This window comes from Stegostoma tigrinum, chromosome 9 (genome assembly GCF_030684315.1).
Source record: "Stegostoma tigrinum isolate sSteTig4 chromosome 9, sSteTig4.hap1, whole genome shotgun sequence".
NCBI lineage: Eukaryota > Metazoa > Chordata > Chondrichthyes > Orectolobiformes > Stegostomatidae > Stegostoma > Stegostoma tigrinum.
Window position 1 is genome coordinate 88,533,933 of NC_081362.1, and position 22,245 is coordinate 88,556,177.

The following is a 22,245-nucleotide window of genomic DNA, read 5'->3' on the forward strand; positions in this document are numbered from 1 at the left end:
ACACACGCGCGCACACACAGAAACACACGCGCGCACACACAGAAACACGCGCGCACACACAGAAACACACGCGCGCGCACACACAGAAACACACGCGCGCGCACACACAGAAACACACGCGCGCGCACACACAGAAACACACGCGCGCGCACACACAGAAACACACGCGCGCGCACACACAGAAACACACGCGCACACACACAGAAACACACGCGCACACACACAGAAACACACGCGCACACACACAGAAACACACGCGCACACAAATACACAGTGGTGATGCATTATATTTTACCTGTTGTGTTCTCCTGTCCTTTTGCAGCCAAGTGGAAATTTCTCTGTTCTCCTTGCCCCGGAGAGTGCCTGGAATGCAGTGTAGTAACAGCTCCTCTCTCTTCGTGTTTGATCCCAGATTAGCTTCATTGCCCACGTAAGCTGTGAGCCGTGAGCCAGTTTGTGCGGTGTGCCTTCGTGCTGAACTGACAGTGTTGTTGCATCTGACTGAGCTGGTATGAAACCTGAGACTCTTTGTGAGATAAGAACCATAATGCTGAACAAGACTGTTCTGGGACAAAGGCACAAAATCAAAGCTTTTTGTCTTGTGCTCATCAGGACAGATGCAAAATTACCAAAAGTGCTGTGTGAAATTTAGCATTCTTGCTCATGTCCTGATGAGTGCTTGTTGGAAACCTTCAGCTGTCAGTCTTCCTTTCACATCAGACTCTCAGTCATTGGGTTCAGTTCCTTTATTCTCCGAGATACCTCTGTCTTAACAGCCGAGGGTTCAGGCCCCAATATTCAGGCCAAATACTACAGACCTCAGTGGCTGCAGCATGCAGGAATGACCATTCCTAGATCGCATTGCCAATCTCATTAGCCGAAACATAAAGGTGGGAATAAGTCAGTTTAAATATTTGGAATCAGGAAAAGTGCTGAACCTGAAGGATCTTTTTCTTATTGGAATGCACAAGTTAACAGGTTCAATTCCTTCAAATGTCATTCATATATATTTGGCACCATGTGTTTAAAATTCAAGGAAACTTTTCAGTGTTTAATGTGTCTCATATTGATGCCTTCAAAACTCTTTCAAAGAAATCGATAACACAGAGCAGATCTCTGCATTTGAGACAAGTCGTGTCCTCAAACACTTGCAATGAAACATCAGGAAAATGCTTTTGTTTCCTGTTGAGGCTGGAAGTCTGGTGGTAATCTGAGGAGAGACTCTGAGCGTGTGGATCTGCAAGAAGCCAACTCATGAGCTTCTGCCCTTCAGCTTTACGATCAGAGGCGGTACATTCAGGGAGAGGGAGGGTGGAGTTAAAGGTCAGCTCTGAGAAATTGCTGAGCTTTGGAAATATAACATGCATAAACCACTGTCTGATCCCGCAATATTTTTTGAGGCTGTATGTTTAAATTCCAATTCAAATCTACTCCTTACAGAGCTATGCAAGAAATTCGGGCCCCGCTGATTATTGAAAAAGACATTTTTTAAAAAATGTGCTTGAGCATGAAACTCCTCCCATTTCAGCATTACCCTCCTGGGGAACAGGAAAGTACAAAATACTGGAATAGGAAGTCAGCCATTTGACCCTACTCTGCCATTCAGTATGATTACCGGCTTGTTCACTCATCTCAACTTCCTGTTCCTGCTGTTGCCCCCCCCCCCCCAACCCTTTTATCCCTTTAGTTCTGAAAACTATATCCAGCACCTTCTTGAAAACATGCAATGTTTTGGCCCCGACAGCTTTCTGTGGCCTCTTCTGGATGAAGACACTTCTCCCCATCTCAGCCCTATACAGCCACCTCCATATCTTTAACCTGTCTGGCTCCAGACTCCCCAGTCATTGGGAACATCTTTCCTGTGTTTACCCTGGCCACTCTGTTACAGCCTATACAAGTTCCTGTGTGATGCCCCTTCATTCTTCTTAATTACAATAAATATAATCCTAAACAATCCAGTCTCTCATCATATGTCAGTCCTGCCGTCCCAGAAATCAACCTGGTAAACCTTCATTGCACTCTTCCATAGCCAGAAGATCCATCCTCAAATAAGGAGACCAGAACAGCACACAATACTCCAGATGTGGTCTCACCAGCACAGACAGGCTTTAGCTCCTAGCATGTTGCCCCAACAACAAGCCTGTGCAGAATTATTCCTGTTCCTATTGTCTTTTGTTCCACAGCACCTTGGATCTTTAATCTCCCTCGCCTTCCTACCTTGCCTTGTCCTTTTGTTTTGTTCATTTGCCCCTTCTGCCCTTTCTGTATTACAGTGTAAAGCTATCACATTTCTTCAGTTTTGACAAAGAGCCATTAACTCTGCTTCCCTCAGCACTGATGCTGCCAGACCTGCTGACGTTCTCCAGCACTCTGGTTTTATTTTCAGGTTTCTCGCATCTGCAGTGCTTTGCTTTTATTAGACGTCATTGTACGAGCCTCATGAGCACTATTCTGGATGATGGAGTCGTAGAGATTTTACAGCATTGAAAAGACCCATTGGCCCATCGTTTCTGTGCCGCTCACAAGCATCTAGCTATTTCAATTCCAATTTTTTACACTTGCCCTGGAGCACAGGAGCGAAGAATTACCCTCATTGTCCATCATAACAACGACATCAAATTACATTTAAGTAGCACTTTCAATGAAGTGTAGCATCTCAAACAAAGTTTCAAACCAACACTTGATTTGATCTTGGAGTGTCACTGGATAGACCAGCATTTACTAATCTCTCTGGAGAAGGTGGTAGTGAGCTGCCTTGCTGAACCACTAAGCCCCTGGAGGTTAGAGAGACCCACAGCGCTGTTAGAGAGGGAGATCTGGGTCTTTTAACCCAGTGACACTGAAGATCCGCTGTGACTGTTGGCCATTCACTACCTTCCGAGTGGTTGAGGTTGTAGGTTTGGACGGTGCAGTTGTAGGATGCATGAAGATATCAGGACAGGTGACCGAAAGCGTGGTGCTAGAGGTACTTTGCAAACTGCCAATGGAGTGACACAGAACATGAGGAAAAAGTTCCAGAGAGAAGGGTTTGGACTTTGGTGGAGTAGTGATGAAAATTGGGGATGCAAAAGATGCCAGAGCCAGAGAAATGCAGGTGTTTCTGGGGTGAAATGAAGGTATGAATTTGATTGGGATGGAGGTTAGGGGTGTGGTGGATTGGTGAGTGCAAATGGTAGGCAGTGTGAGACCGTGAGGAGGTTTGAACATAATTTAGAAAAAACTATTTCAATTCCGATAACAATTTATGACTGGAGGGCAGCATTGGGTTGGCAAGTGCGGGGAGAGGGGAAGATGGAGGAATGGTACAGGGCAGCAGAAAATTGGAATGATGTGTTCCCCTCAGCTTAGGTGGCATCACAGAATAAAAGTAACCTCACCATAGCCCTATTCTTTCGTTAGAGAGAAAGATGACTGAGGGTGTTTTAACCTAAGGGTCACCATGAGGAGGGTGAGGTGGGGCTGCGTGGGGGGGTGGTGAGAAGGAGAAACCTTCATGGTTACCTTAGCCACCTTGGGCAGTGAATCTGGCCGTTGGCATCACTCTACATCTCAGACTGGTCGCCTGAGCGAGAAGCCAGGACTGTTACAATCTGCGCTGGTTACCCAGACTGAGAACGCTTCCAAACTTTAGAATGAACGTGGAGTGGGGACGTGATTCCTCAAGAATTCAAAAGGCTGACCTTTTTTCCTGTCAATGCAGGATTTCAGCATCATCTGTCGGCGAATTACCTGTCCCCCAGTGTCCTGTGCCAACCCGTCTTTCACTGAAGGAGAGTGCTGCCCCTCCTGTCTCCGTAAGTACATTGTTGAGAAATGGAGAGCTTTCAGTTGTGTTCCCGTGTCTCACACTTGCAGAAATTGGGAGTTAATGCCCCCTGTTGTGTGCGGAGGGTGAAATTGCCCATTCACTTGTGCCAGAGTAAGGTACAGTTGGTATAGTCCTGTTCTCTTGTATACAGCGACGACCCGTGGCTAGTTTCACCTGAAGGGTGAGGTTCAGAAGGTAAGTCTTCCACAGTGATCCCAGCCAGTGTGGGAGGCAAACCATTGGTGGTACTGTGCATTGCATACCACCCCTCCAGCCAATTGAGCTACCTGGCTCAGTCGGATTGTAAACCCTCTGCTCCCACAGGTGCGTTAATAGAGCCTCACACCAGTTTGTCAAAGAGCAGCCCTTAATAGCCCAGTTAGTATTTAGTCAACACCAACCAAAGAGATCATCTCATTGTTTATCTTCCCTACCCATTATCCATGAGGCTGCGGGGGGTTTCATTTATTCCATAAGGAGCATACCTTGCACAAGGGCAATTTGAGAGAGGCTGTGCCATCCTGTTTTTTCTCTCTCTGATAATACTCTTGTTGTTGTTGCAGAGTTGTTATTTTAACAGGGCTTTGTTTTCACTGAGAGTAAAAATTGCTGGCAGAAAGATCAGCGTAGGTCATCACGATCGGTCTGGAATGGAATGTTGCTGTGCTGGCACTTCCTGGAGGTTGTAAATTTTGGAAGTGTTTTGTCCTTGAGCTATGGATTAGGGTGGGGGGAGGTGGTAGTAGTGCTGGCCTTGGGATGTCAGAGAAAGCTAGTTACTCTGTGAGCATTCCGCATGTGTTATCAACCCGAGAACCGCAGAGCTTCAAACAGGAAACAGCTGAGAGGAAGACAAGAGAGGCAGCCAAACAAGGAATGGTCTGGATGAATGAATGAAGCTGCAAATTCCGCGCAACAGCAAATAGAGAGCAAGCTGCAAAGAAGTCAATGATATTCCCATTCAGCACTTCCTGGTTCAACTACATTCTCAGCCTACAATCGGGATGGCCAGGGCTATCTCCGTGGTGATAGCCAATCAATGAGCCTCCTACTTACAAAAGTAGTTCCAGGGAGAAGGAATTTCAGCGATGGGGATAGATTGAAGAGGTTGGAACTGTTCTCCTTTGACAGAAAGGAGATCTGATAGAGGTTTTCAAAATCAAGAAGAATCTGGACAGTGTAGATAGGGAGAGGCTGTTCCTGCTTGCAAAACGATCAAGAATTAGAAAGCACAGATATATAAAGTGGTTTGCAAAAGCAGCAAATGTGACACAAGGGAAAAAACATTTTCATTCAGCAAGGAGTTAGAGGATGGAAAGTGCTACCTAGAAAGAGAGCTGATTATTTGGGTAGAAGTAGAGTGCAAGGGTATGGAGAAGAAGCAAGAAATTGGTATGAGGTAATGATGCTCATGCGAAGAGCTGGTGTAAACACGTTGGGCTGAATGGCCTCCATCTACCCTGTAACCCTTCTGAGATTCTGTAAGGCTGGACATTGGCATTCAGGAATTGGCACACTGGACTACAATGAATGGTTTGTTTAGTAATCTGCAAAACAGGGAACCTCTAAGGACTAAATCCAGTGTCCAAAGTCCTTCTAGATGGTGGTGGTCGTGGGTTTGGAAGGTGCTGTCTAAACATCTTTGAATTTCTGCAGTGCGTCTTGTAAGTAATATGCACTGCTGCGACTGAGCATTGGTGGTGGAGGGAGTGGATGTAGTGCCAGTCAAGCGGGCTTCTTTATCCTAGATGGCATCAAGGTTCTTGAGTGTTGTTGGGGCTGCATTCATCCAGGGAAATGGGGAGTATTCCATCACACTCCTGACTTGTGCGTTGCTGATGGTGACAGGCAGTGAGAGGTCAGGAAATGCGTTACTCATTGCAATATTGTCCGTGGTGAGTCCAGTTGACCTTCTGGTCAATGGTAACCTCCTGGATGTTGATGGTGGGAGATTCAGTGTGTGATGGTAACATCATTGACTGTCAAGGGGCAGTGGCTAGACTACTGGTGATGGCTATACCTGGCATTTGTGTGGGCATTTGTCAGCCCAAGCCTGGATATTGCTCAGGTCTTGTTGCATTTGAGCATGAACTGCTTCAGTACCTGAGGAGTTGTGAATGGTGCTGAACATTGTGTAGTTATCAGCAAACATCCCCACTTCTGACCTGATGGACGGAAGGTCATCGAAGCAGCTGAAGGTGGTTGGGCCTCGGACACTACCCTGAGGAATTCCTGCAGAGATGTCCTGGAGCTGTTGATGACTGACCTCCCATTACCATAACCAGCTTCCTATGGGTAAGGTGTGACTTCAACCACTGGAGAGTTTGTCCCCTGATACCCATTGAATCCAGTTTTGCTAGAGCTCCTTGATGCCACACTCAGTCGAATACAGCCTTGATGTCAAGGCTGTCACTCTCCCCTCACCTCTGGAATTCATCTCTTTTGTCCATGTTTGAACCAAGGCTGTAACGAGATCAGGAGGTGAGTGGCCCTGGCGGAACCTAAACTGGGTATCACTGAGCAGGTTATTTCTGAGCAGGTGCTGCTTTATAGCACCTGTTGGTGACACCTTCCATCACTTTACTGCTGATGGAGAGGTGACTGATGGGGTGGTAGTTGGCCGGGGTGGGTTTGTCCTGCTATTTATGTACAGGACATACCTGGGCAATTTTCCACATTGTTGGGTAGATACCAGTGTAACTGTATTGGAACAGCTTGGCTAGGGGAACAGCAAATTCTGGAGCACGAGTCTTCAATGCTATTGCTGGAACATTGTCAGGGCCCATAGCCTTTGCAGTATCCAGTGTCTCTAAATGTTTCTTGATATCATGTGGAGTGAATGGAATTGGCTGAAGACTGGTGTCTGTAATGCTCGGGGGACTACTGGAGGCGGTCGAGATGGATCATCCACTCCGGCACTTCCGACTGAAGATTACTGCAAAATCTTCAGCCTTATCCTTTTCATTCATGTGCTGGGCTCTTCCATCATCGAGGATGGGGATATTTGTGGAGTCCCCTCCTCTAATGAGTTGTTTAATTGTCCACCACTATTCACGACGGGAATGTGGCAGGACAGCAGAGCTAACATCTCATCCATTGATTGTGGGATTACTTTGCTCTACCTATCACTTGCTGCATTCGCTGTTTGGTGTGCAAGTAGTCCTGTTTGGTGGCTTCATCAGGTTGATATCTCATCTTCAGGTATGCCTGGTGCTGCTCCTGGCACGTCCACCTGCACTCTCCATTGAACCAGGGCTGATTTCCCTGGCTTCATGGTAATGCTGAGTGGGGACAATGTTGGGCCATGAGGGTAGAGATTATTCTGGAGTACAATTCTGCTGCTGTTGATGGCCCACAGCACCTCATGGATGCCCAGACTTGAGTTGCTGGATCTGTGTGAAGTCTGTCCCATTTCGCACAGTGATAGTACCACACAACATGATGGAAGTTATTTTCAATGTGAAGGTGGGACTTCATCTCCACCAGGACTGTCCGATGGTCACTCTTACCGATACTGTCCTGGTCAGATGTAACTGCAGCTGGCAGATTAGTGAGGATGAGATCAAGTATGTTTTTCCCTCTTGTTGGTTCCCTCACCACCTGCCGCAGACCCAGTCTAGCAGCTGTGTCCTTTAGGACCCGACCAGCTCGATCAGTAGTACTGCTGCTGAGCCACTCTTGGAGGTGGACATTGAAATCCCCCACCCAGAGTACATTTTGTACCCTTTCCATCCTCAGAGCTTCCTTTAAGTGTTGCTCAACATGGAGGAGGAGGACAGTGTGTGGGAATCAGCAGGAGGTTTCCTTGCCCATGTTTAACCTGAAGCCATGAGACTTCATGAGTCCAGAGCCAATGTTGAGGACTCCCAGGGCAACTGGCAACTATGTACCACTATGCCGTCATCTCAGCTGGGCCAGTCCTGTCTGTGGGACAGGGCCCATCCAGGGATGGTGTTGGTAGAGTGTGGGGGCATTGCCTGTAGGGGACGATTCCATTTGTATGTCAGGTTGTTGCTTGGCTAGTGTGTGAGACAGCTCCCCCTTTTTTAGCACTTAAACCCCAGATGTTAACAAGGATATTTGCAGGGTCAGCAGGGCTGTTTCTGCTGTTTTTCTCTTCCGGTGCCCAGGTCAGTGCCAGTTGATCCACCCGGTTTAATTTCTTTGAGATTTTCTAGTGATTGGCACAACTGAATGGCTTGCTAGGCCATTTCAGAGAGGAATTGAGAATCAACCACATTGCTCCGGGGTCCTGATTTCCCGAAGCCCATCCCATTGTTTATAAGCCACAAGCCAGGAGTGTGATGGAATACTCCCCATTTGCCTGGGTGGTGCAGCTCCAACAACACTCAAGAAGCTCGACACCAAACAAGACGAAACAGCTCACTTGATTGGCACCACATCCAGCACCTTCAAAATTCCCTTCCATTGATGCATAATGTACACAAGATGCACTGCATCAGGTCTCCTCTGACAGCACCTTCCAAACCCATTACCACTTCCATCAGGAAGGACAAGAGCAGCATATGCATGCGAACACCACCCCCTGCAGGTTCCCTTCCGAGTCACTCACGACCCTGGCTTGGAAATATATCCCTTAAGTACCTCTGGGTCCTAACCCCGGAACTCTGTCCCTAACAGTGTTCTGGGTGTCCCTACACCCCAGAACACATCAGCTCTTCACCATCTTCTCCAGGGCGATAAATCCAGAGGAAGAATAGAAATTACATTTGTTCTGTGCTCCGAGGTATGTCAGGAAGGGAGATGGGAGAAACAGTATTGTTTGGAAAGTTAGAAGGCTACAGGCAAACAAAAGGGCAGGCAGTGTCCAAGACCCCAGAGCCTTCACAACATTGCAACTGCAAGTGCTTTCATTTCCAAAGCACTAACCGCAAACTCGGAGTGACCTGTGGCAGCCAATGGGGAACCTCTGAAGTCTTCAGCTGTCAGAAAAACAGCAGCAAACCTCCCACCAACGGTAATGAGATCATGACTTTGGAGCTGCTTTGATAATATCAGCTGAGAACAAATTTCTGACCAGAATGCCCTCTGCTATTCTCGGGAACCCTGAGATCGTTGGCACTCACTGGAGAGGGGTAGAAGGGATCAAGGTTTGACATCTCACTCAAAAGGAGGCAGATCTGACAGAGCAGCCCTCCCTCGGCATTGCGTTGTTGGATATACCTCGAGCTCAGTCACTGCAGGCTCGGTTTTGGGTCACAATTATGGTGAATGTAAGGGATGTCAAAACCTTCCAAAGGGTTTGACAGTCTGACCAGCTCCTGCTGTTAATGAAACCTGCAGATTATTAATAGCATATATATATTGCCACTCATAACATGCAGAGAGCCTAAGTCCTGTCAAAACGTAGAATTAATTACTTTTTGCATGACGTGTATGTAGCTGGTGCAGCTGCAACATTCTAGAAATAAATCTGTGATTGTAAGATTGAGGTCATTCACGCATAGTCCGATGCCTATCTTGAACCCTGTTCGGACAGACTGTTAAGTGTTGTCTCAGATTGGAAAGCAGTTTTGAACCTTTGAAGCTGCTGACTTGAAAGAGAATATTGTTAGAGGCTCATGCCAAATTCCAACGTATCTTCAGAGAAGGAAGGGTTGCAAGTGGTGCCTTCATGCAAAAGGTAAACATAGAACATAGAACAGTACAGCACAGAACAGGCCCTTCAGCCCACAATGTTGTGCCGACCATTGATCCTCATGTATGCACCCTCAAATTTCTGTGACCATATGCATGTCCAGCAGTCTCTTAAATGACCCCAATGACCTTGCTTCCACAACTGCTGCTGGCAATGCATCCCATGCTCTCACAACGTGCTGATATTTTTAGGACACCATGAACAGGCCGTGTCTACCTGCCGTTAAACGGAAGGCTGGGAGGTAACCTGTTAAACGGCTCAGAGATTCTGAGCAGTTTTGGTTGAGTGGCCACAGAGAATGTCTTCTGTTGTGGGGAACAGTGGAACAAGAGGCCATCAGAACAAAACTGTTGCCAAGAAATCCAGTCAGGCATTCAGAACAGACTTACTTTATCCAGAGATGGGTGAGAATGTGGAATTCGCTACCATATGGAGTGATTGGAGAAAAATTGGAGAAAACTTTACTGGAAATCTAGACAAGTATTTGAGGGAGAAAGGAATTGAGGGCTATGATGGTGGATTCAGTTGAGGAAAGGTCGGAGGAGGTTCATCAGTGCTAGCATGGACTTTTTGGGCAGAATGGCCTATTAGTGTTGTGTATCCACTATAGTCCTATATCAGTCTTGTACTAGTAATAAAATGTGAGGCTGGATGAACACAGCAGGTCAAGCAGCATCCCAGGAGCACAAAAGCTGACGTTTCGGGCCTAGACCCTTGTGAATGACCTGGCACATTCTCTGCTGGAATAAGTGCTTTTGTTTTCTGTTTCCCCTCTTGCACTGTACTGCCTGCGTTCTTGATTTTCACGATATTACCAAGAAGAGTTAACGGGCACACTCCCTCTCTAGCCAGCCGGCCCTTTGACTCACACAAGCCGCACTCCCCCCACCCAGGGCGATCTTCAAACCCAAACTGTGTGACACCCCTGCCTCCCAACTTCCCACTTCTGCTTTAATCAGCTCGGAAGAGATCTTGCAGTGTGACCCCACGACCTTTCAACTTAGCTTCTCAGCTATTGTTTCTTTTTCAAACAACAGCAATGTGGTGTTCTTTCTCTCTCATGTTCTCTCCCCAGTTAACGACAGTAAAGACGGCTGGTCACCTTGGTCTGAGTGGACAGAATGTTCTGTATCATGTGGCACTGGAACACAGCAACGGGGACGGTCATGTGATCCCACGAGCAGTCGCTGTGAGGGCCCCTCCATCCAGACAAAATCCTGCCAGTCGGCAGAATGTGACAATCGGAGTAAGTCTGACTCACTGTGCGTGTGGGTGGGGGGGTTTCCTCGGATACCACACAATCAGCCAATGACCTGGCGCAGGGTCTGTTGCTGGGCTTCCCTTTTCTCAGTTATTGTTAAATACCTTCACGGGATGCAGCCATCATTGGCTGGGCCAACATTCATAGTCCCAGAGGGCAGATAAGCGTCATGTTGCTGTGGGTCTAGAGTCTGTAGTCTCACACTGGTCAGATATCCTTCTTTAAAGATCATTGTCATCAAAGTTTGCTGTCAATTTAGATTCTAGGTTGTGACTAAATTCAGATCCCACCATCTTCCAGGGCTGGGATTTGGACCCAGCTCCTCAGAGCTTTAGCCTGGGGGCTGTGGAATGCTAGCCGAGTGACATTACCACGATGCCAGGTTCTCCCCTAGTACTTTCCTGTGGTGTATCAGATGCCAGTGTTAACTGGGAAGCCTGTGTGGGGGCTTTGACTGGGAAAGGCCTAGTGGTACACACTAGTGTGACTTTTTCAGTGTGACCCCTATTACCCACAGCTGAAAGTTGAACACCCCAGTTCCCCTCTAGGTCAGACCTATCTTAGGCCCGGGATAGCAGAGGGCTGGGGAAGGAATACATCAGGGTCCAAGAGTTAGGGTCCTGGGGTTTGGGTAAAGGGCAGGGACTCCGGTCTAAAGGATTACCAGGTTCAGACTTGAGTCCCTGCCCTGATCCTAATGTCAGGTACCATCTGGAATGTCCAGCTTTAATCTTTTATTTGGAGTTGTGATGGGGGATGTGGTTAGGTGGGGACAGAGGAAGGTTGGAATGTAATCACCTGAACACAGTCCACCCAACAAATGTATTCAGTTGGCATAGTGATTAGAAAAATTCTGCTCCCACAGAAATCGCACCTGATGCCTCATTGGTTCCTGTCTCCATTGGAACAGAGATGTGATAGCTTATCAAATTCATTCTGGGAAACTAAATACAGTACATCAACAGGGCCCCCCCCCCCTCTCAGCACATATTACTCCTTCAAAGAACTCAAATTGGCGAAGAGTTTAATGCCCATCCCTAACTACCCTAGAGAAGGTGATAGTACCTGCTGCCTGGTGAAAATAAAACCATCGAGCTGTCAGGGAGGAGTTCCAGGACTTTTACTCTGTGACAATGAAGAATCAGTGGTCCAGGCCAGGCCAAGGCAATTTATCAGACCAAAAATCATAGGAGCAGAAGTAGACCATCTGGCCCATTTCAGTCTGTTCTGCCATTCAATGAGATAATGGCTGTCTCAACTCCACTGTCCTGCCTTTTCCCCATTAGTCTACATTTCGTAATGATTGAGAAGTCTGTTCTATCTCAGCCTGGAATGTACTCAGTATCCCAGACTTTGAGTGCTGTGGGTGTCTCAATCTATTTCTCACTGCCACGTGTGTACGATAAATACCTGGGGAGTTTTGATTATCTTAGGTTACCTGCACCAGTTGATCTGTTGTCAGTTTGGGGCAGGGCTGCTATACTTCACGATCTCATCCCCCTCCGTGCTGACGTGAGCATTTGTGTCTTTAGTTCGTCAGGATGGTGGCTGGAGCCACTGGTCCCCCTGGTCGCCGTGTTCGGTCACCTGTGGTGATGGCATTACCACCCGCATCCGACTCTGTAATTCGCCGGTGCCACAGCTCGATGGCCAGGATTGCCAGGGAAACGGACGGGAGACAAAACAATGCATGAAAGCTCCATGCCCCAGTAAGTTCATCTGTGCAGCTACGTGGCTGCTATCTGTGTGTGTCTGCTTTGAGCTGAAGTTGCTTATGGTTTCAGGTATGGCCTAGCAGTTAATCCACAATGTATCATGACTGTGTTATTAAGCTGTTCTTAGCTATGAACAAGGTGTGAAAAAGCAGACACTGCCTTGTTCCTGGTGCTGCACTCTCTAGGAAAGATGTCTAGGCCTGGGAGAGGGTGCAGAGGAGATTTATCGGTGTAGTGTCCATGCTATGGGAGCCAGAGTGAGGCTGGAAAAGCAAGAAGTTGTCCTTGGAGCGCAGAAGGTTAAGTGGGGATTTTATTCAAACTGCTGGGGTTTTTCCTAGAGAAAGGAAAATCACTTGACTCCAACAGAGGGTCAGAAACAGGCGCAGTTTAATTCAAACAATGAAAGAAGTAGGTGGGGGAGTTTTTTTTAATGCAGCAAGTTATTGCGATCTGGAATGAACTCTCTGAGAGAGCGAGGGAAGCTCTCTGATGAAGGGTCTAGGCCCGAAACATCAGCTTTTGTGCTCCTGAGATGCTGCTTGGCCTGCTGTGTTCATCCAGCCTCACACTTTATTATCTTGGATTCTCCAGCATCTGCAGTTCCCATTATCACTGAAGCAGATTCAGTGATGACTTTCAGTAGGGAATAGATTCCTAATCAAAGGGTAAATATTGTAGCGCTGTGGGGAACAAGCAGGGGAGTGAAACTGAATGGAAAATCTCTCCAATAGCCAGCACTAGCCCGATGGGGCTGAACGGCCTCTTCCTTTTCTGAAAAATTCAATGTTTCTGTGATGGAAAATGGTGGGAATGCATGATGGCAGATCCGTCAACACCTGAGAAGAGACCAGATTAAACTTTTGTGCAGGGTTCTGCTTTGATAAGAAAGGACAGAATGACAAGACAGTCCAAGACAGGTCCAGGGTAACTGAAGATAATATCTCTTGTCTCTTCTTGCTTGTTCCACATTGCATCCAGGTACGGTTAGATGCACTCAAAGTCAACTTTGCTGCCAGGTAGATTGTTCTAGCTTTTTGACTTCAGATTTTGAGGTAACCTTTTCATTCGTTTAGAGTTTCATGATCAGGAACTGGGACCCGTTATGAGCCCACAGGAGATTCTGTTGGAGGGAATCGGCAGAGCAGTGGGCTCCCTTCCCCGACTTGGTTCCTGTACTGCTGAGGGGCGCGAGAGAAATGGTTGGGAGCCAGTCTTCTGGGACTGTCTGTCCATGTCGCGCTTTCTGTCCCCACACACCAGGCCTTGATGTGAAAGGCTTCACCAGCCCCTCTTCAGATTGCCATCTCACTAACTGACCGACTGCCTTGTTCCTTCACAGTTGACGGTAACTGGAGCCCCTGGTCCCCATGGTCAGTCTGTACAGCCACCTGTGGAGGGGGATTGCATGAGCGCAAAAGGACCTGCAATAACCCCGTACCCAAGTATGGAGGCAAGAAGTGCCTGGGGGATGCCAAGGACACTAAAATATGTAACAACGACCAGTGCCCAATCGGTAGGTTGGAACTGATTTTAGTTTTTGGAAGATGTGCGGCTATTTTCTTGTACCATTTAACTGCATTTATTGAAAGATGTTCATTCCATGTCTGCTTCTGCACCTTGATTCACTTGCTCAGCCGCTTTTTAAGATGAGTTGAGGGTCAGTCACACTGGATTGGAGTCAGATATGGGCCAGATTTCTTTCCCCAGACGATGTCGGTAAACCCATAACGTTTTCTAACAATCTGAGCCAGCTCAGTTGATGAAATGTCTCCTGTCTAATGTCGCAAGTGTTTCTCCCTTTCTGTTGCTTTTTGCATTGTTTTATTGAAATAAATCTCACCCCGTGGAGAAAGCAAGCAATCGTTTTGTAACGTTGTCGTAGATGATCACTAAGTTAGAAGATCATGTGCAAAATGCTAAAAGGCTGTGAAGATTTCAGTCTAAAAGTAATTACAAAATGTAGTTCTCTTCCATTTATGCAGCAGCTTTGGGAAGTGAGCCTCGCTGTCCAGTTGCTCTGAAGCCTGTAAGTCATTTGTTGTTGGGTTGAGGCCACTCAATTCTCAAATACTGTCTATTGACAGATGGATGCCTGTCCAATCCATGCTTCGCTGGGGTGGAGTGCAGCAGTTCCCCAGATGGCTCTTGGGATTGTGGGCCATGTCCTCCTGGTTACCGGGGCAATGGGACATTCTGCGAGGACATCAATGAGGTATGAGGATGTCAGGGAGGTGGTTGGGTTTCTCGGTGTGGCAGGCCAGAGATCACCAGTCACTCTATTGATTTTTGTTTTTTTTTGCCCTTCTGTTCCAGTGTGAAGAAGTCTCTGATGTTTGCCACCAAGTGAACGGAATTCAGCGGTGTGTCAATACAGAGCCCGGGTTTCACTGTCTACCCTGCCCACCGCGTTACCGAGGGAACCAACCGTTTGGTCTGGGAATCGAAGCCGCCAAGACCGACAAGCAAGTAAGGAGGACACAAATTGGGACTGTTAAGGATGAATTAAATCTTCAGTTTTGCAGCCAAATAGATTAATGTGGCCTAGAAATTAGATTGGATTTTCAGGCACCAGGCAGCCAAGGAAGTTCACGAAATGGAGGGTGTTTGCATTTCCAACAGAATGGGGGTCTCCCACCCTTATTGAGCAAGGGCAAACAAGCTGGGCAACCACGGGGTTTGACCCCCAAGGTCACCATGCTCTGCGTGCTTTGGTCTGAGCAACGTGCCCTATCCTCCCTGAAGTGTGTGTATACATGGCTCTGTATTTCTAACATCATTAGTTCTCTATTCTAGTCAAATGTTTGGAACGCAGATTGAGTGTCATATCAGACGGTTTTGGATTCAAAACTCAAGCCCACATTTACTGAGCCTTGATCATGATATGGATACAGTTAGCATGAACATCTTAAGACGAAAATGAAAAACACACAGATAGGTTCATGGTTCTTTGACCAATGTAATACCAGCAGGCACAAACAGGAGCTCTCTCTCAATGTGTTAGCCTTGGTCCAGTGGTTGCAGTTTTCAGGCTGAAGGTCATAACCTCAAATTCCACTGTGGAGATGTGAGCATGTGGTCCATACTGCACTCTGCAGTACTCAAGAATGCTGTACTATTGGAAGGGCTGTGTTTCCAATGGGATGTTAAAACTGAGGCTTCTCAGGTGAACCTAAAAGAGCGTTTCGGCACTACTTACAGGAATGGCAGGGGTTTGCTTCCTGGTGGCCTGACCCGTATTTATACCCATCAACTAGTATTTCGAAAGCAGATTATCCGGTCATAGTGCTGTTTGTGGGATCTTGCTGTGTAAAAGATGGCTGCCACATTTGTCGCATTACAACAATGGCTTCAAAAAGTACTTGACTGACTATGTGAAATTCTTTGGAACATGCGGAGCCGAGGATGAGTGCGACATAAGCACTGCTCCTTTCTTTCAGTCTTTACTCAATATACATAATGTCTGATGGAAACTAATTTCTGAGGATAGTGTTTTCTCACTATGCCTCTGGCTTTGTACATGGCTGGTTGGGAATAGGGTGACAGCAGGATGGTGTAGAGTTGTTAGGCCTTCCTATGGATTTGAACCCTGATGGAAATTGGTAACTTCAGGAGGCAAGCACTGGAATTCCCTCCATGAACCGCTCCACTTCTCGTCCTTGTTCTGAATTTGGGAAGCTCCACAAAACTGACCTCCTTGATCCGTTGGCTGGCCCCCCTTGTCCTAATATCACCTTACGTGGATCAGTGTTGGGTTTTTGGCTGATGTTGGTCCTGTGAAATGCCCTGAGGGGAACATTGTACTCGCTCAAAGGCTCGACACAGATTGTGGCTGTGACTGTGACCCTCCTATGTTTGTTCCCGCAGGTGTGTGAGCCCCATAACCCGTGTAAGGACAAGTCCCACAACTGCCACAATTTTGCCAGGTGTATCTACCTGGGCCTGTTCAGCGAGCCGCTGTACAGGTGTGATTGTCGGATCGGATATGCTGGGGATGGCATTATTTGTGGAGAAGATTCTGATTTAGATGGCTGGCCCAATGAAGAGCTGGCTTGCACAGCCAATGCTACTTACCACTGTAACAAGGTAAGGACATGGGTGACACAGGGCATTCAGTCCACAAGAGCTGGGTGTCGATAAACACGCAGAATGGTGCTCCTGTGAGTTTTGATATCAATCAGTCTGCTCAGGTATACCTGCTTTGGAAGGAACAGTAAGGTAGTCACCTCCTTGAAAGATAAGGATCTAATATTTTAGATACATCAGTGTTTACAGCACACATTTGTCTTATCATGTCTGTCCCAGGGAACATAGATCTGACTATACTAATCCCATTTTCGAGCCTATTTTTTTCCCCAGCTCTTGGCCCATAGCCCCAGCATTGTGCCAACATGGTTGAACACCAAAACATTGCTTAAATACTATGAGAATTTGTGACTCAACCATCTTGTGCTCCTGAGATGCTGCTTGGCCTGCTGTGTTCATCCAGATTCACACTTTATCATCTTTTTCAGGCACTGAGTTTCAGACTCTTCCTCCACCCTCTGGGTGAAGGAAAATTCTCTTCAACTCTCCTGTTAACCTTCTGTTTCTTAGGTTAAATCAAGGTCCCTCAATGAATGGGAAGCAGTTGATAGAGGAAGAAAAGATCCGGGGATATAGATATGCAAATGATTACGAGCTCCAGACAGGGTAGAAGAATCGTTCAAAAGTGCAAACAAAATTCTTCAGTTCATTTCTAGGGGAGATAGAATTGAGAAGTGTAGTTATGTCGGACTTGTATCTAATTTTGCCTCAGCTGCATACAAAGCACTTTGCAGAGTTCTGGCCTTCATCACACAAGAGGGAAGTAGAGAATCTGGAGAAAATGCAAAGATGGTTTGTAAACTTGAGATCAGAACTGAGAGGTTACAAATATCAGGAGAAAGTGAACAGGCTACAGCTCATTTCCCTGCAAGAAAGTTGAGGGTTGATCTCGGAAAGGTGTTAAAATTCTGAAGAAGCTTGATAGGATAGATATTGAGAAGATGTCTCAATGTGCAAGGGCTTTCAGTTATAGTTAGGATAATCGCTTGGAAATCCTATCAGGAATTCAGGAAAGTATTCAGAAAGTGGTTAGTGTGGAGCGAGCCACCACAAGGAACAATAGAAGGAATTATAAATTTTTTTTAAAAATTATTCGTTCATGGGATATGGGCATCGCTGACTGGGTCACCATTCCTTGCCCATCCCTAACTGCAAATGAGAAGGTGGCAGTAAGCTGTCTTAATGAACTACTGCAGCCCATGTGGTATAGGGAAACCCACAATCCATTAGGAAGCAATTTCCAGTGACAGTCAAGGAACGGCGATATATTTCCTGGTCAGGATAGTGAGTGGCTTGGAGGGGAACTTAAAGGGGGTGGTGTTCCCATGTATCTGCTGCCCTTGTCCTTCTGGATGGAAGTAGTCGAGAGTTTGGAAGGTGCTGTCTGAGGATCTTCTTGGTGAATTTCTGTAGTGCATCTTGTAGATAGTACACACTGCTGCTACTGAGAGTCAGTGATTGAGGGAATGGATACTTGTGGATGTAGTGCCGTTCAAGTGGGCTGCTTTGTCCTGGATGGTGTCAAGCTTCTCGAGTGTTGTAGGGGCTGCACCCATCCAGGCAAATTCCATCACACTCCCGACTTGTGCCTTGTAGATGATAGACAGATTTTAGGAAGCCAGGAAGTTAGTCACTACAAGATTCCAGCATCTGACCTGCTTGATACATGTAATGTGAAGGTAAGTAAAAGGCCTAAAGGAGAAAAGAACAGAAGGAAATATTGATGGGAACAGAAGGAAATATTGATGGGTCTCAAAGAAGATGGGTGTGGGAAGAAGTTTGTCAGGTGCAGAAACACCAGGGAGGACCAGTCGGGCTGAATGTCCTCCTCTTGTATTTAAAATTTTGCGCCACAGCAGTAGAATGTCAGACACAAAAATTACACACACAGCAATCCAAGATGGTGCAGCCAGTCAAACAATATAACACCAATGCTCTTTGGCCAGTGATACGTCATGTGGTCAGCATTCAAATCAATGTGGCACTTAATGTGTGTTTCGGAATTGTAATCACAGTTTCTTCTCAGGGTCAGGCAATAACAACGAGACATGCTGACTTGACAGTGAACATTTTTCACTGACGCACAGACATGCACTTAGCCTGTGACCCTGACCTAACTTCACGTGGCACAATTCCAAAGAAGATTATTTATCTTTTCTTTTAAACAAATCGTGTGATGGACCTATTTCTAGAGGGAAAATGAACTGAGCCTGGAGCTGGAAAGCTAGAAAGCGAATCCACCATCCCTCACTTATCATGGAGATGACAATAGGCTTGAAATATGTTCCTGATTTGAATGGAGATTTTTGACCCCAGCCGTGTCGCTGGCGAATCTCACAGTCAGCTCACAAATCCTCCCCCAGGCAGAAATCTTACACCTAACAGTTACGTCAGAAAAAGCAAATCTGATACACAAGCATGTTTTGAAGAAAAATATTCCCCACTCGATCTTTCACCTGTTAGTGATTATGATTCTGTCTCTCTCTCGCTTCCTCCCTCTACCTCTCTCACTTTGTTCCTTTTATCTCTTGTCTGCCGTCTCCCTCACTTCATCTCTCTTGCTGTCCCTCCTTTTTAGCACTGGTCTCTCTCAGTTCATCAGTTTGTCAATATCTCTTCTTTTTTCACTGTCTCCTTTGCTTCTTCTAACTGTCTCTCACTGATTTCACCTCTGTCCTTTATTGTCACTGTAACTGCCTCTCTCGTGCTCTGTGTCTCACTCCATATCTCTCACTGACTCCTCCTCTGTCCGTCTCTCAACTTTTCTCTTGCAAGCTTTGAATTTATTCAAGCATGTTTAACTAGTGTTGACGGTGTTCCCAGCAAGATTGTAGGGTGGCACGGTGGCTCAGTGGCTAGCGCTGTTGTCTCACAGCACCAGGGACTTGGGTTCAATTTCCAACCTTGGGTATGTGGACTTTGTGTGTTGTCTCTGTGGGCTTTCTTCGGTTTCCTCTCACAGCCCACAATTATGGGGGTGGGATGCTTTTTGGAGGGTCAATGCAGACTTGATGGGTAAAATAGCCTGTTTCTTCACAGTAGGGATTCAATGATGACAAAATCTATTCTTTCCATTTTAGTGCATCATAGTGACCTTAGACTTTGATGTTCTTACATATAAATTCTGTCTGTGACTGTGCGAGTGAATATGATGGAGATTAGAGCTGATTCTTCCAATTCCAACTCCAATTCCAGCCTAAGAGCACAGATCTCCCCCGAATGTTAGATTTCTGTGAACTCTGCCCTAAGCATAGCTGCTTCCAGATTAAACATTAAAATCTGGAAGTGAAAAGCTGGGATGATGTCCTTCAGTGAAGTGAATCTGCTCGTACTCGCCCTCTCTGCATATATGTGTGGCTCTGGATACACAGCAAGGTGGGAGCCTGATCTGCCACTCAATTGTATCCAGGGCTCCCAGGGATGGTCAATAAATGCCAGTCTTTGCCAGTGAGGCTAATGTTGCCAGTGGTGACTTTAAAAGTAAAACGAATCTATCAGTGATCATCGCCAACTGCCTCATGCTAATGGGTTTAGATGTTAGGAAACAGCTTTAAACTCTGAACTTTAATATACTGCAGTTTGATGGACACCAGCTGTGGAAGAAGGAGTTGGAAGGAAAGGATTCACGATTGTGAAGATCTGCAGAAATTAAATACAGTTGACCTATTTCCTAGAGAATCAGAAATGGCTCTGCTTTTGGAATGATAAAGTGCCACACTTTCACATCTGAGGAGGGAGGGATCTCTGTCCTGTATTCTGATGAATGAGCTATCGCTGTGTGTTGAACTAGAACCCTGTCCAGTTCAGTCAGTTAGCCTTACAGATAACGGCAGAAATAGTCATCCATTCAGATGTCGTCGGTGCTGGGAAACTTTTCAAAGTAGGCCACACAGATAAGGAAAACTCTTGCAATAAATGGTCCCCAAGGCACTGTTTTTATTTTTGAATAAAAAAGGAAATATTTCTCACAGAACTTACTGGAACAGTTTGGGCAAATCAGAAAGCTGGCCTCCAGGACTTGACCAAGGGTTTGTGCCTGTGAATACAGCTGCAGGCCCTTGATGTTCTGGTAACTTCTTCTTTGCTTTAATCTTGCAAACAGGATAACTGTCCTCACCTGCCCAATTCCGGACAAGAGGACTTTGACAGGGATGGCGTGGGTGACGCCTGCGACAAAGACGACGACAACGACGGCAGAAACGACGAGAGGGTGAGTTCCGGAACCTCCTTTTCGCCCATCGTGACGAAATGCCTCGTCCCGCGTGACTTAAATCCGTGAGGGGTAATCCTTCTCCGGCTTTTCCCTCCCCCTTTTTATTTCCTCCCTCCTTGTGCTTCCAGGACAATTGCCCTCTCCTGTACAACCCTCGGCAGTTTGATTACGACAAGGATGATGTGGGCGATCGATGTGACAACTGTCCTTACGACCACAACCCAGCGCAGATCGACACGGACGGCGATGGCGAAGGTGACGCCTGCTCGGTTGACATCGATGGAGACGGTGAGTGTGCCAAGGACCGGGGCCAGCTCACTTCCCCGCCAGGAGACTGAGTGGGCGAGAGGGTTCTGGCTCTCAGGGCAACCCTTTGGAAACTGCTCCCGCTGAGGGCTGTGGTCCAAATAACAAAGGGATCCATACCACCCGGGAGGTTTGCTTTAGATAGGAAAAGACCAATCCACTTGAGTTTTCCTCAGCGGGGTGGGTGTACAGGATATTTTCCTACTTACGTGGGAAATTAACATCAGGGCCAAGAGTGTCAGTCTGTAACATTGCCACCAGGGAATTGGGGAGCTCCTCCTTAACCCAGGATGGTTTGTGATAAGACATAGCGAAGGCAAATTGTTTTGATGCCTTTAAAGGGAAGCTGGATAAGTGCGTGAAGGTGAGAGGATTGGATAGAGTTATTTGAAGTAGGCTGACTGGCAACTTGTTTGGAGCATACTCGCAGAGTATGGATGAACTGGGCTGAGTGACAAGTGTCTATGCTGTGTAATTCACAGAATCCTTACGGTGTGGAAACAGGCCCTTCGTCCCAACAAGTCCATACCGAAATTGGGCTTATTCTCCTTGGAGCGTAAAGTTACGTTAAAACCTGAAGCTGATTTGATCATGCAGCTGATGTGTTCCATCGTTGCTATCTTTTAATTATCTTGTTCCAACATCAATAGATATCCTGAATGAGAATGACAACTGCCCTACTGTTTATAACACCGATCAGAGGGACACTGATCAGGATGGGGTTGGAGACATGTGTGATAACTGTCCCCTTATGCATAACCCTGACCAGGTAAGAAGAACACAGGCGACTGTTGTGCCTAGATTGGAAGGGGAGTGTCTTTTTACAGTGGGGTGTCGATTGGCACTGGGGTGTCAATTGGTAGGGAGGTATCGATTGGCACTAGGGTGTCGATTGGCAGGGAGGTATCGATTGGCACTGGGGTGCCTATTGGCAGCCTGTGGTAGTGGGCAGTGTACTGGGTAGCAGCAATGACTTGGCTGAGAACAAGGTCCCTTCATGAGTTTAACAAGGTTGACTTGAAATTCCTGGTTGTGCTCACTCTGCTTTCCCTCAACATGTCACTCGTCTTGGTCCTTGTTGCCTTTGGGATTGAGCTGTGTGCTGCAATTTAGCTGCTGCATTTTATACATTACACAAGTGATCGCACCACAGAGAAAGCACTTCATTGGCTGTGTAGTGCTTCGGTCTTTACTTAG

The 22,245-nt window shown here is 46.7% G+C and overlaps 1 protein-coding gene across 2 annotated transcripts in view; it reads left to right on the forward strand.

The window, feature by feature from the left end:
* Window positions 1-22,245, forward strand: part of thbs2a (thrombospondin 2a) — a 65,283-nt gene that overhangs the window by 24,502 nt on the left and 18,536 nt on the right. For both annotated transcript variants that reach the window (XM_048536419.2, XM_048536420.2), the window contains exons 7-16: window positions 3,701-3,794; window positions 10,543-10,713; window positions 12,261-12,437; window positions 13,786-13,959; window positions 14,531-14,658; window positions 14,760-14,912; window positions 16,311-16,529; window positions 20,632-20,739; window positions 20,871-21,030; window positions 21,699-21,817. In XM_048536419.2, the coding sequence (XP_048392376.1) occupies window positions 3,701-3,794; window positions 10,543-10,713; window positions 12,261-12,437; window positions 13,786-13,959; window positions 14,531-14,658; window positions 14,760-14,912; window positions 16,311-16,529; window positions 20,632-20,739; window positions 20,871-21,030; window positions 21,699-21,817 (1,503 nt within the window). The remainder of the gene's footprint in view (window positions 1-3,700; window positions 3,795-10,542; window positions 10,714-12,260; window positions 12,438-13,785; window positions 13,960-14,530; window positions 14,659-14,759; window positions 14,913-16,310; window positions 16,530-20,631; window positions 20,740-20,870; window positions 21,031-21,698; window positions 21,818-22,245) is intronic.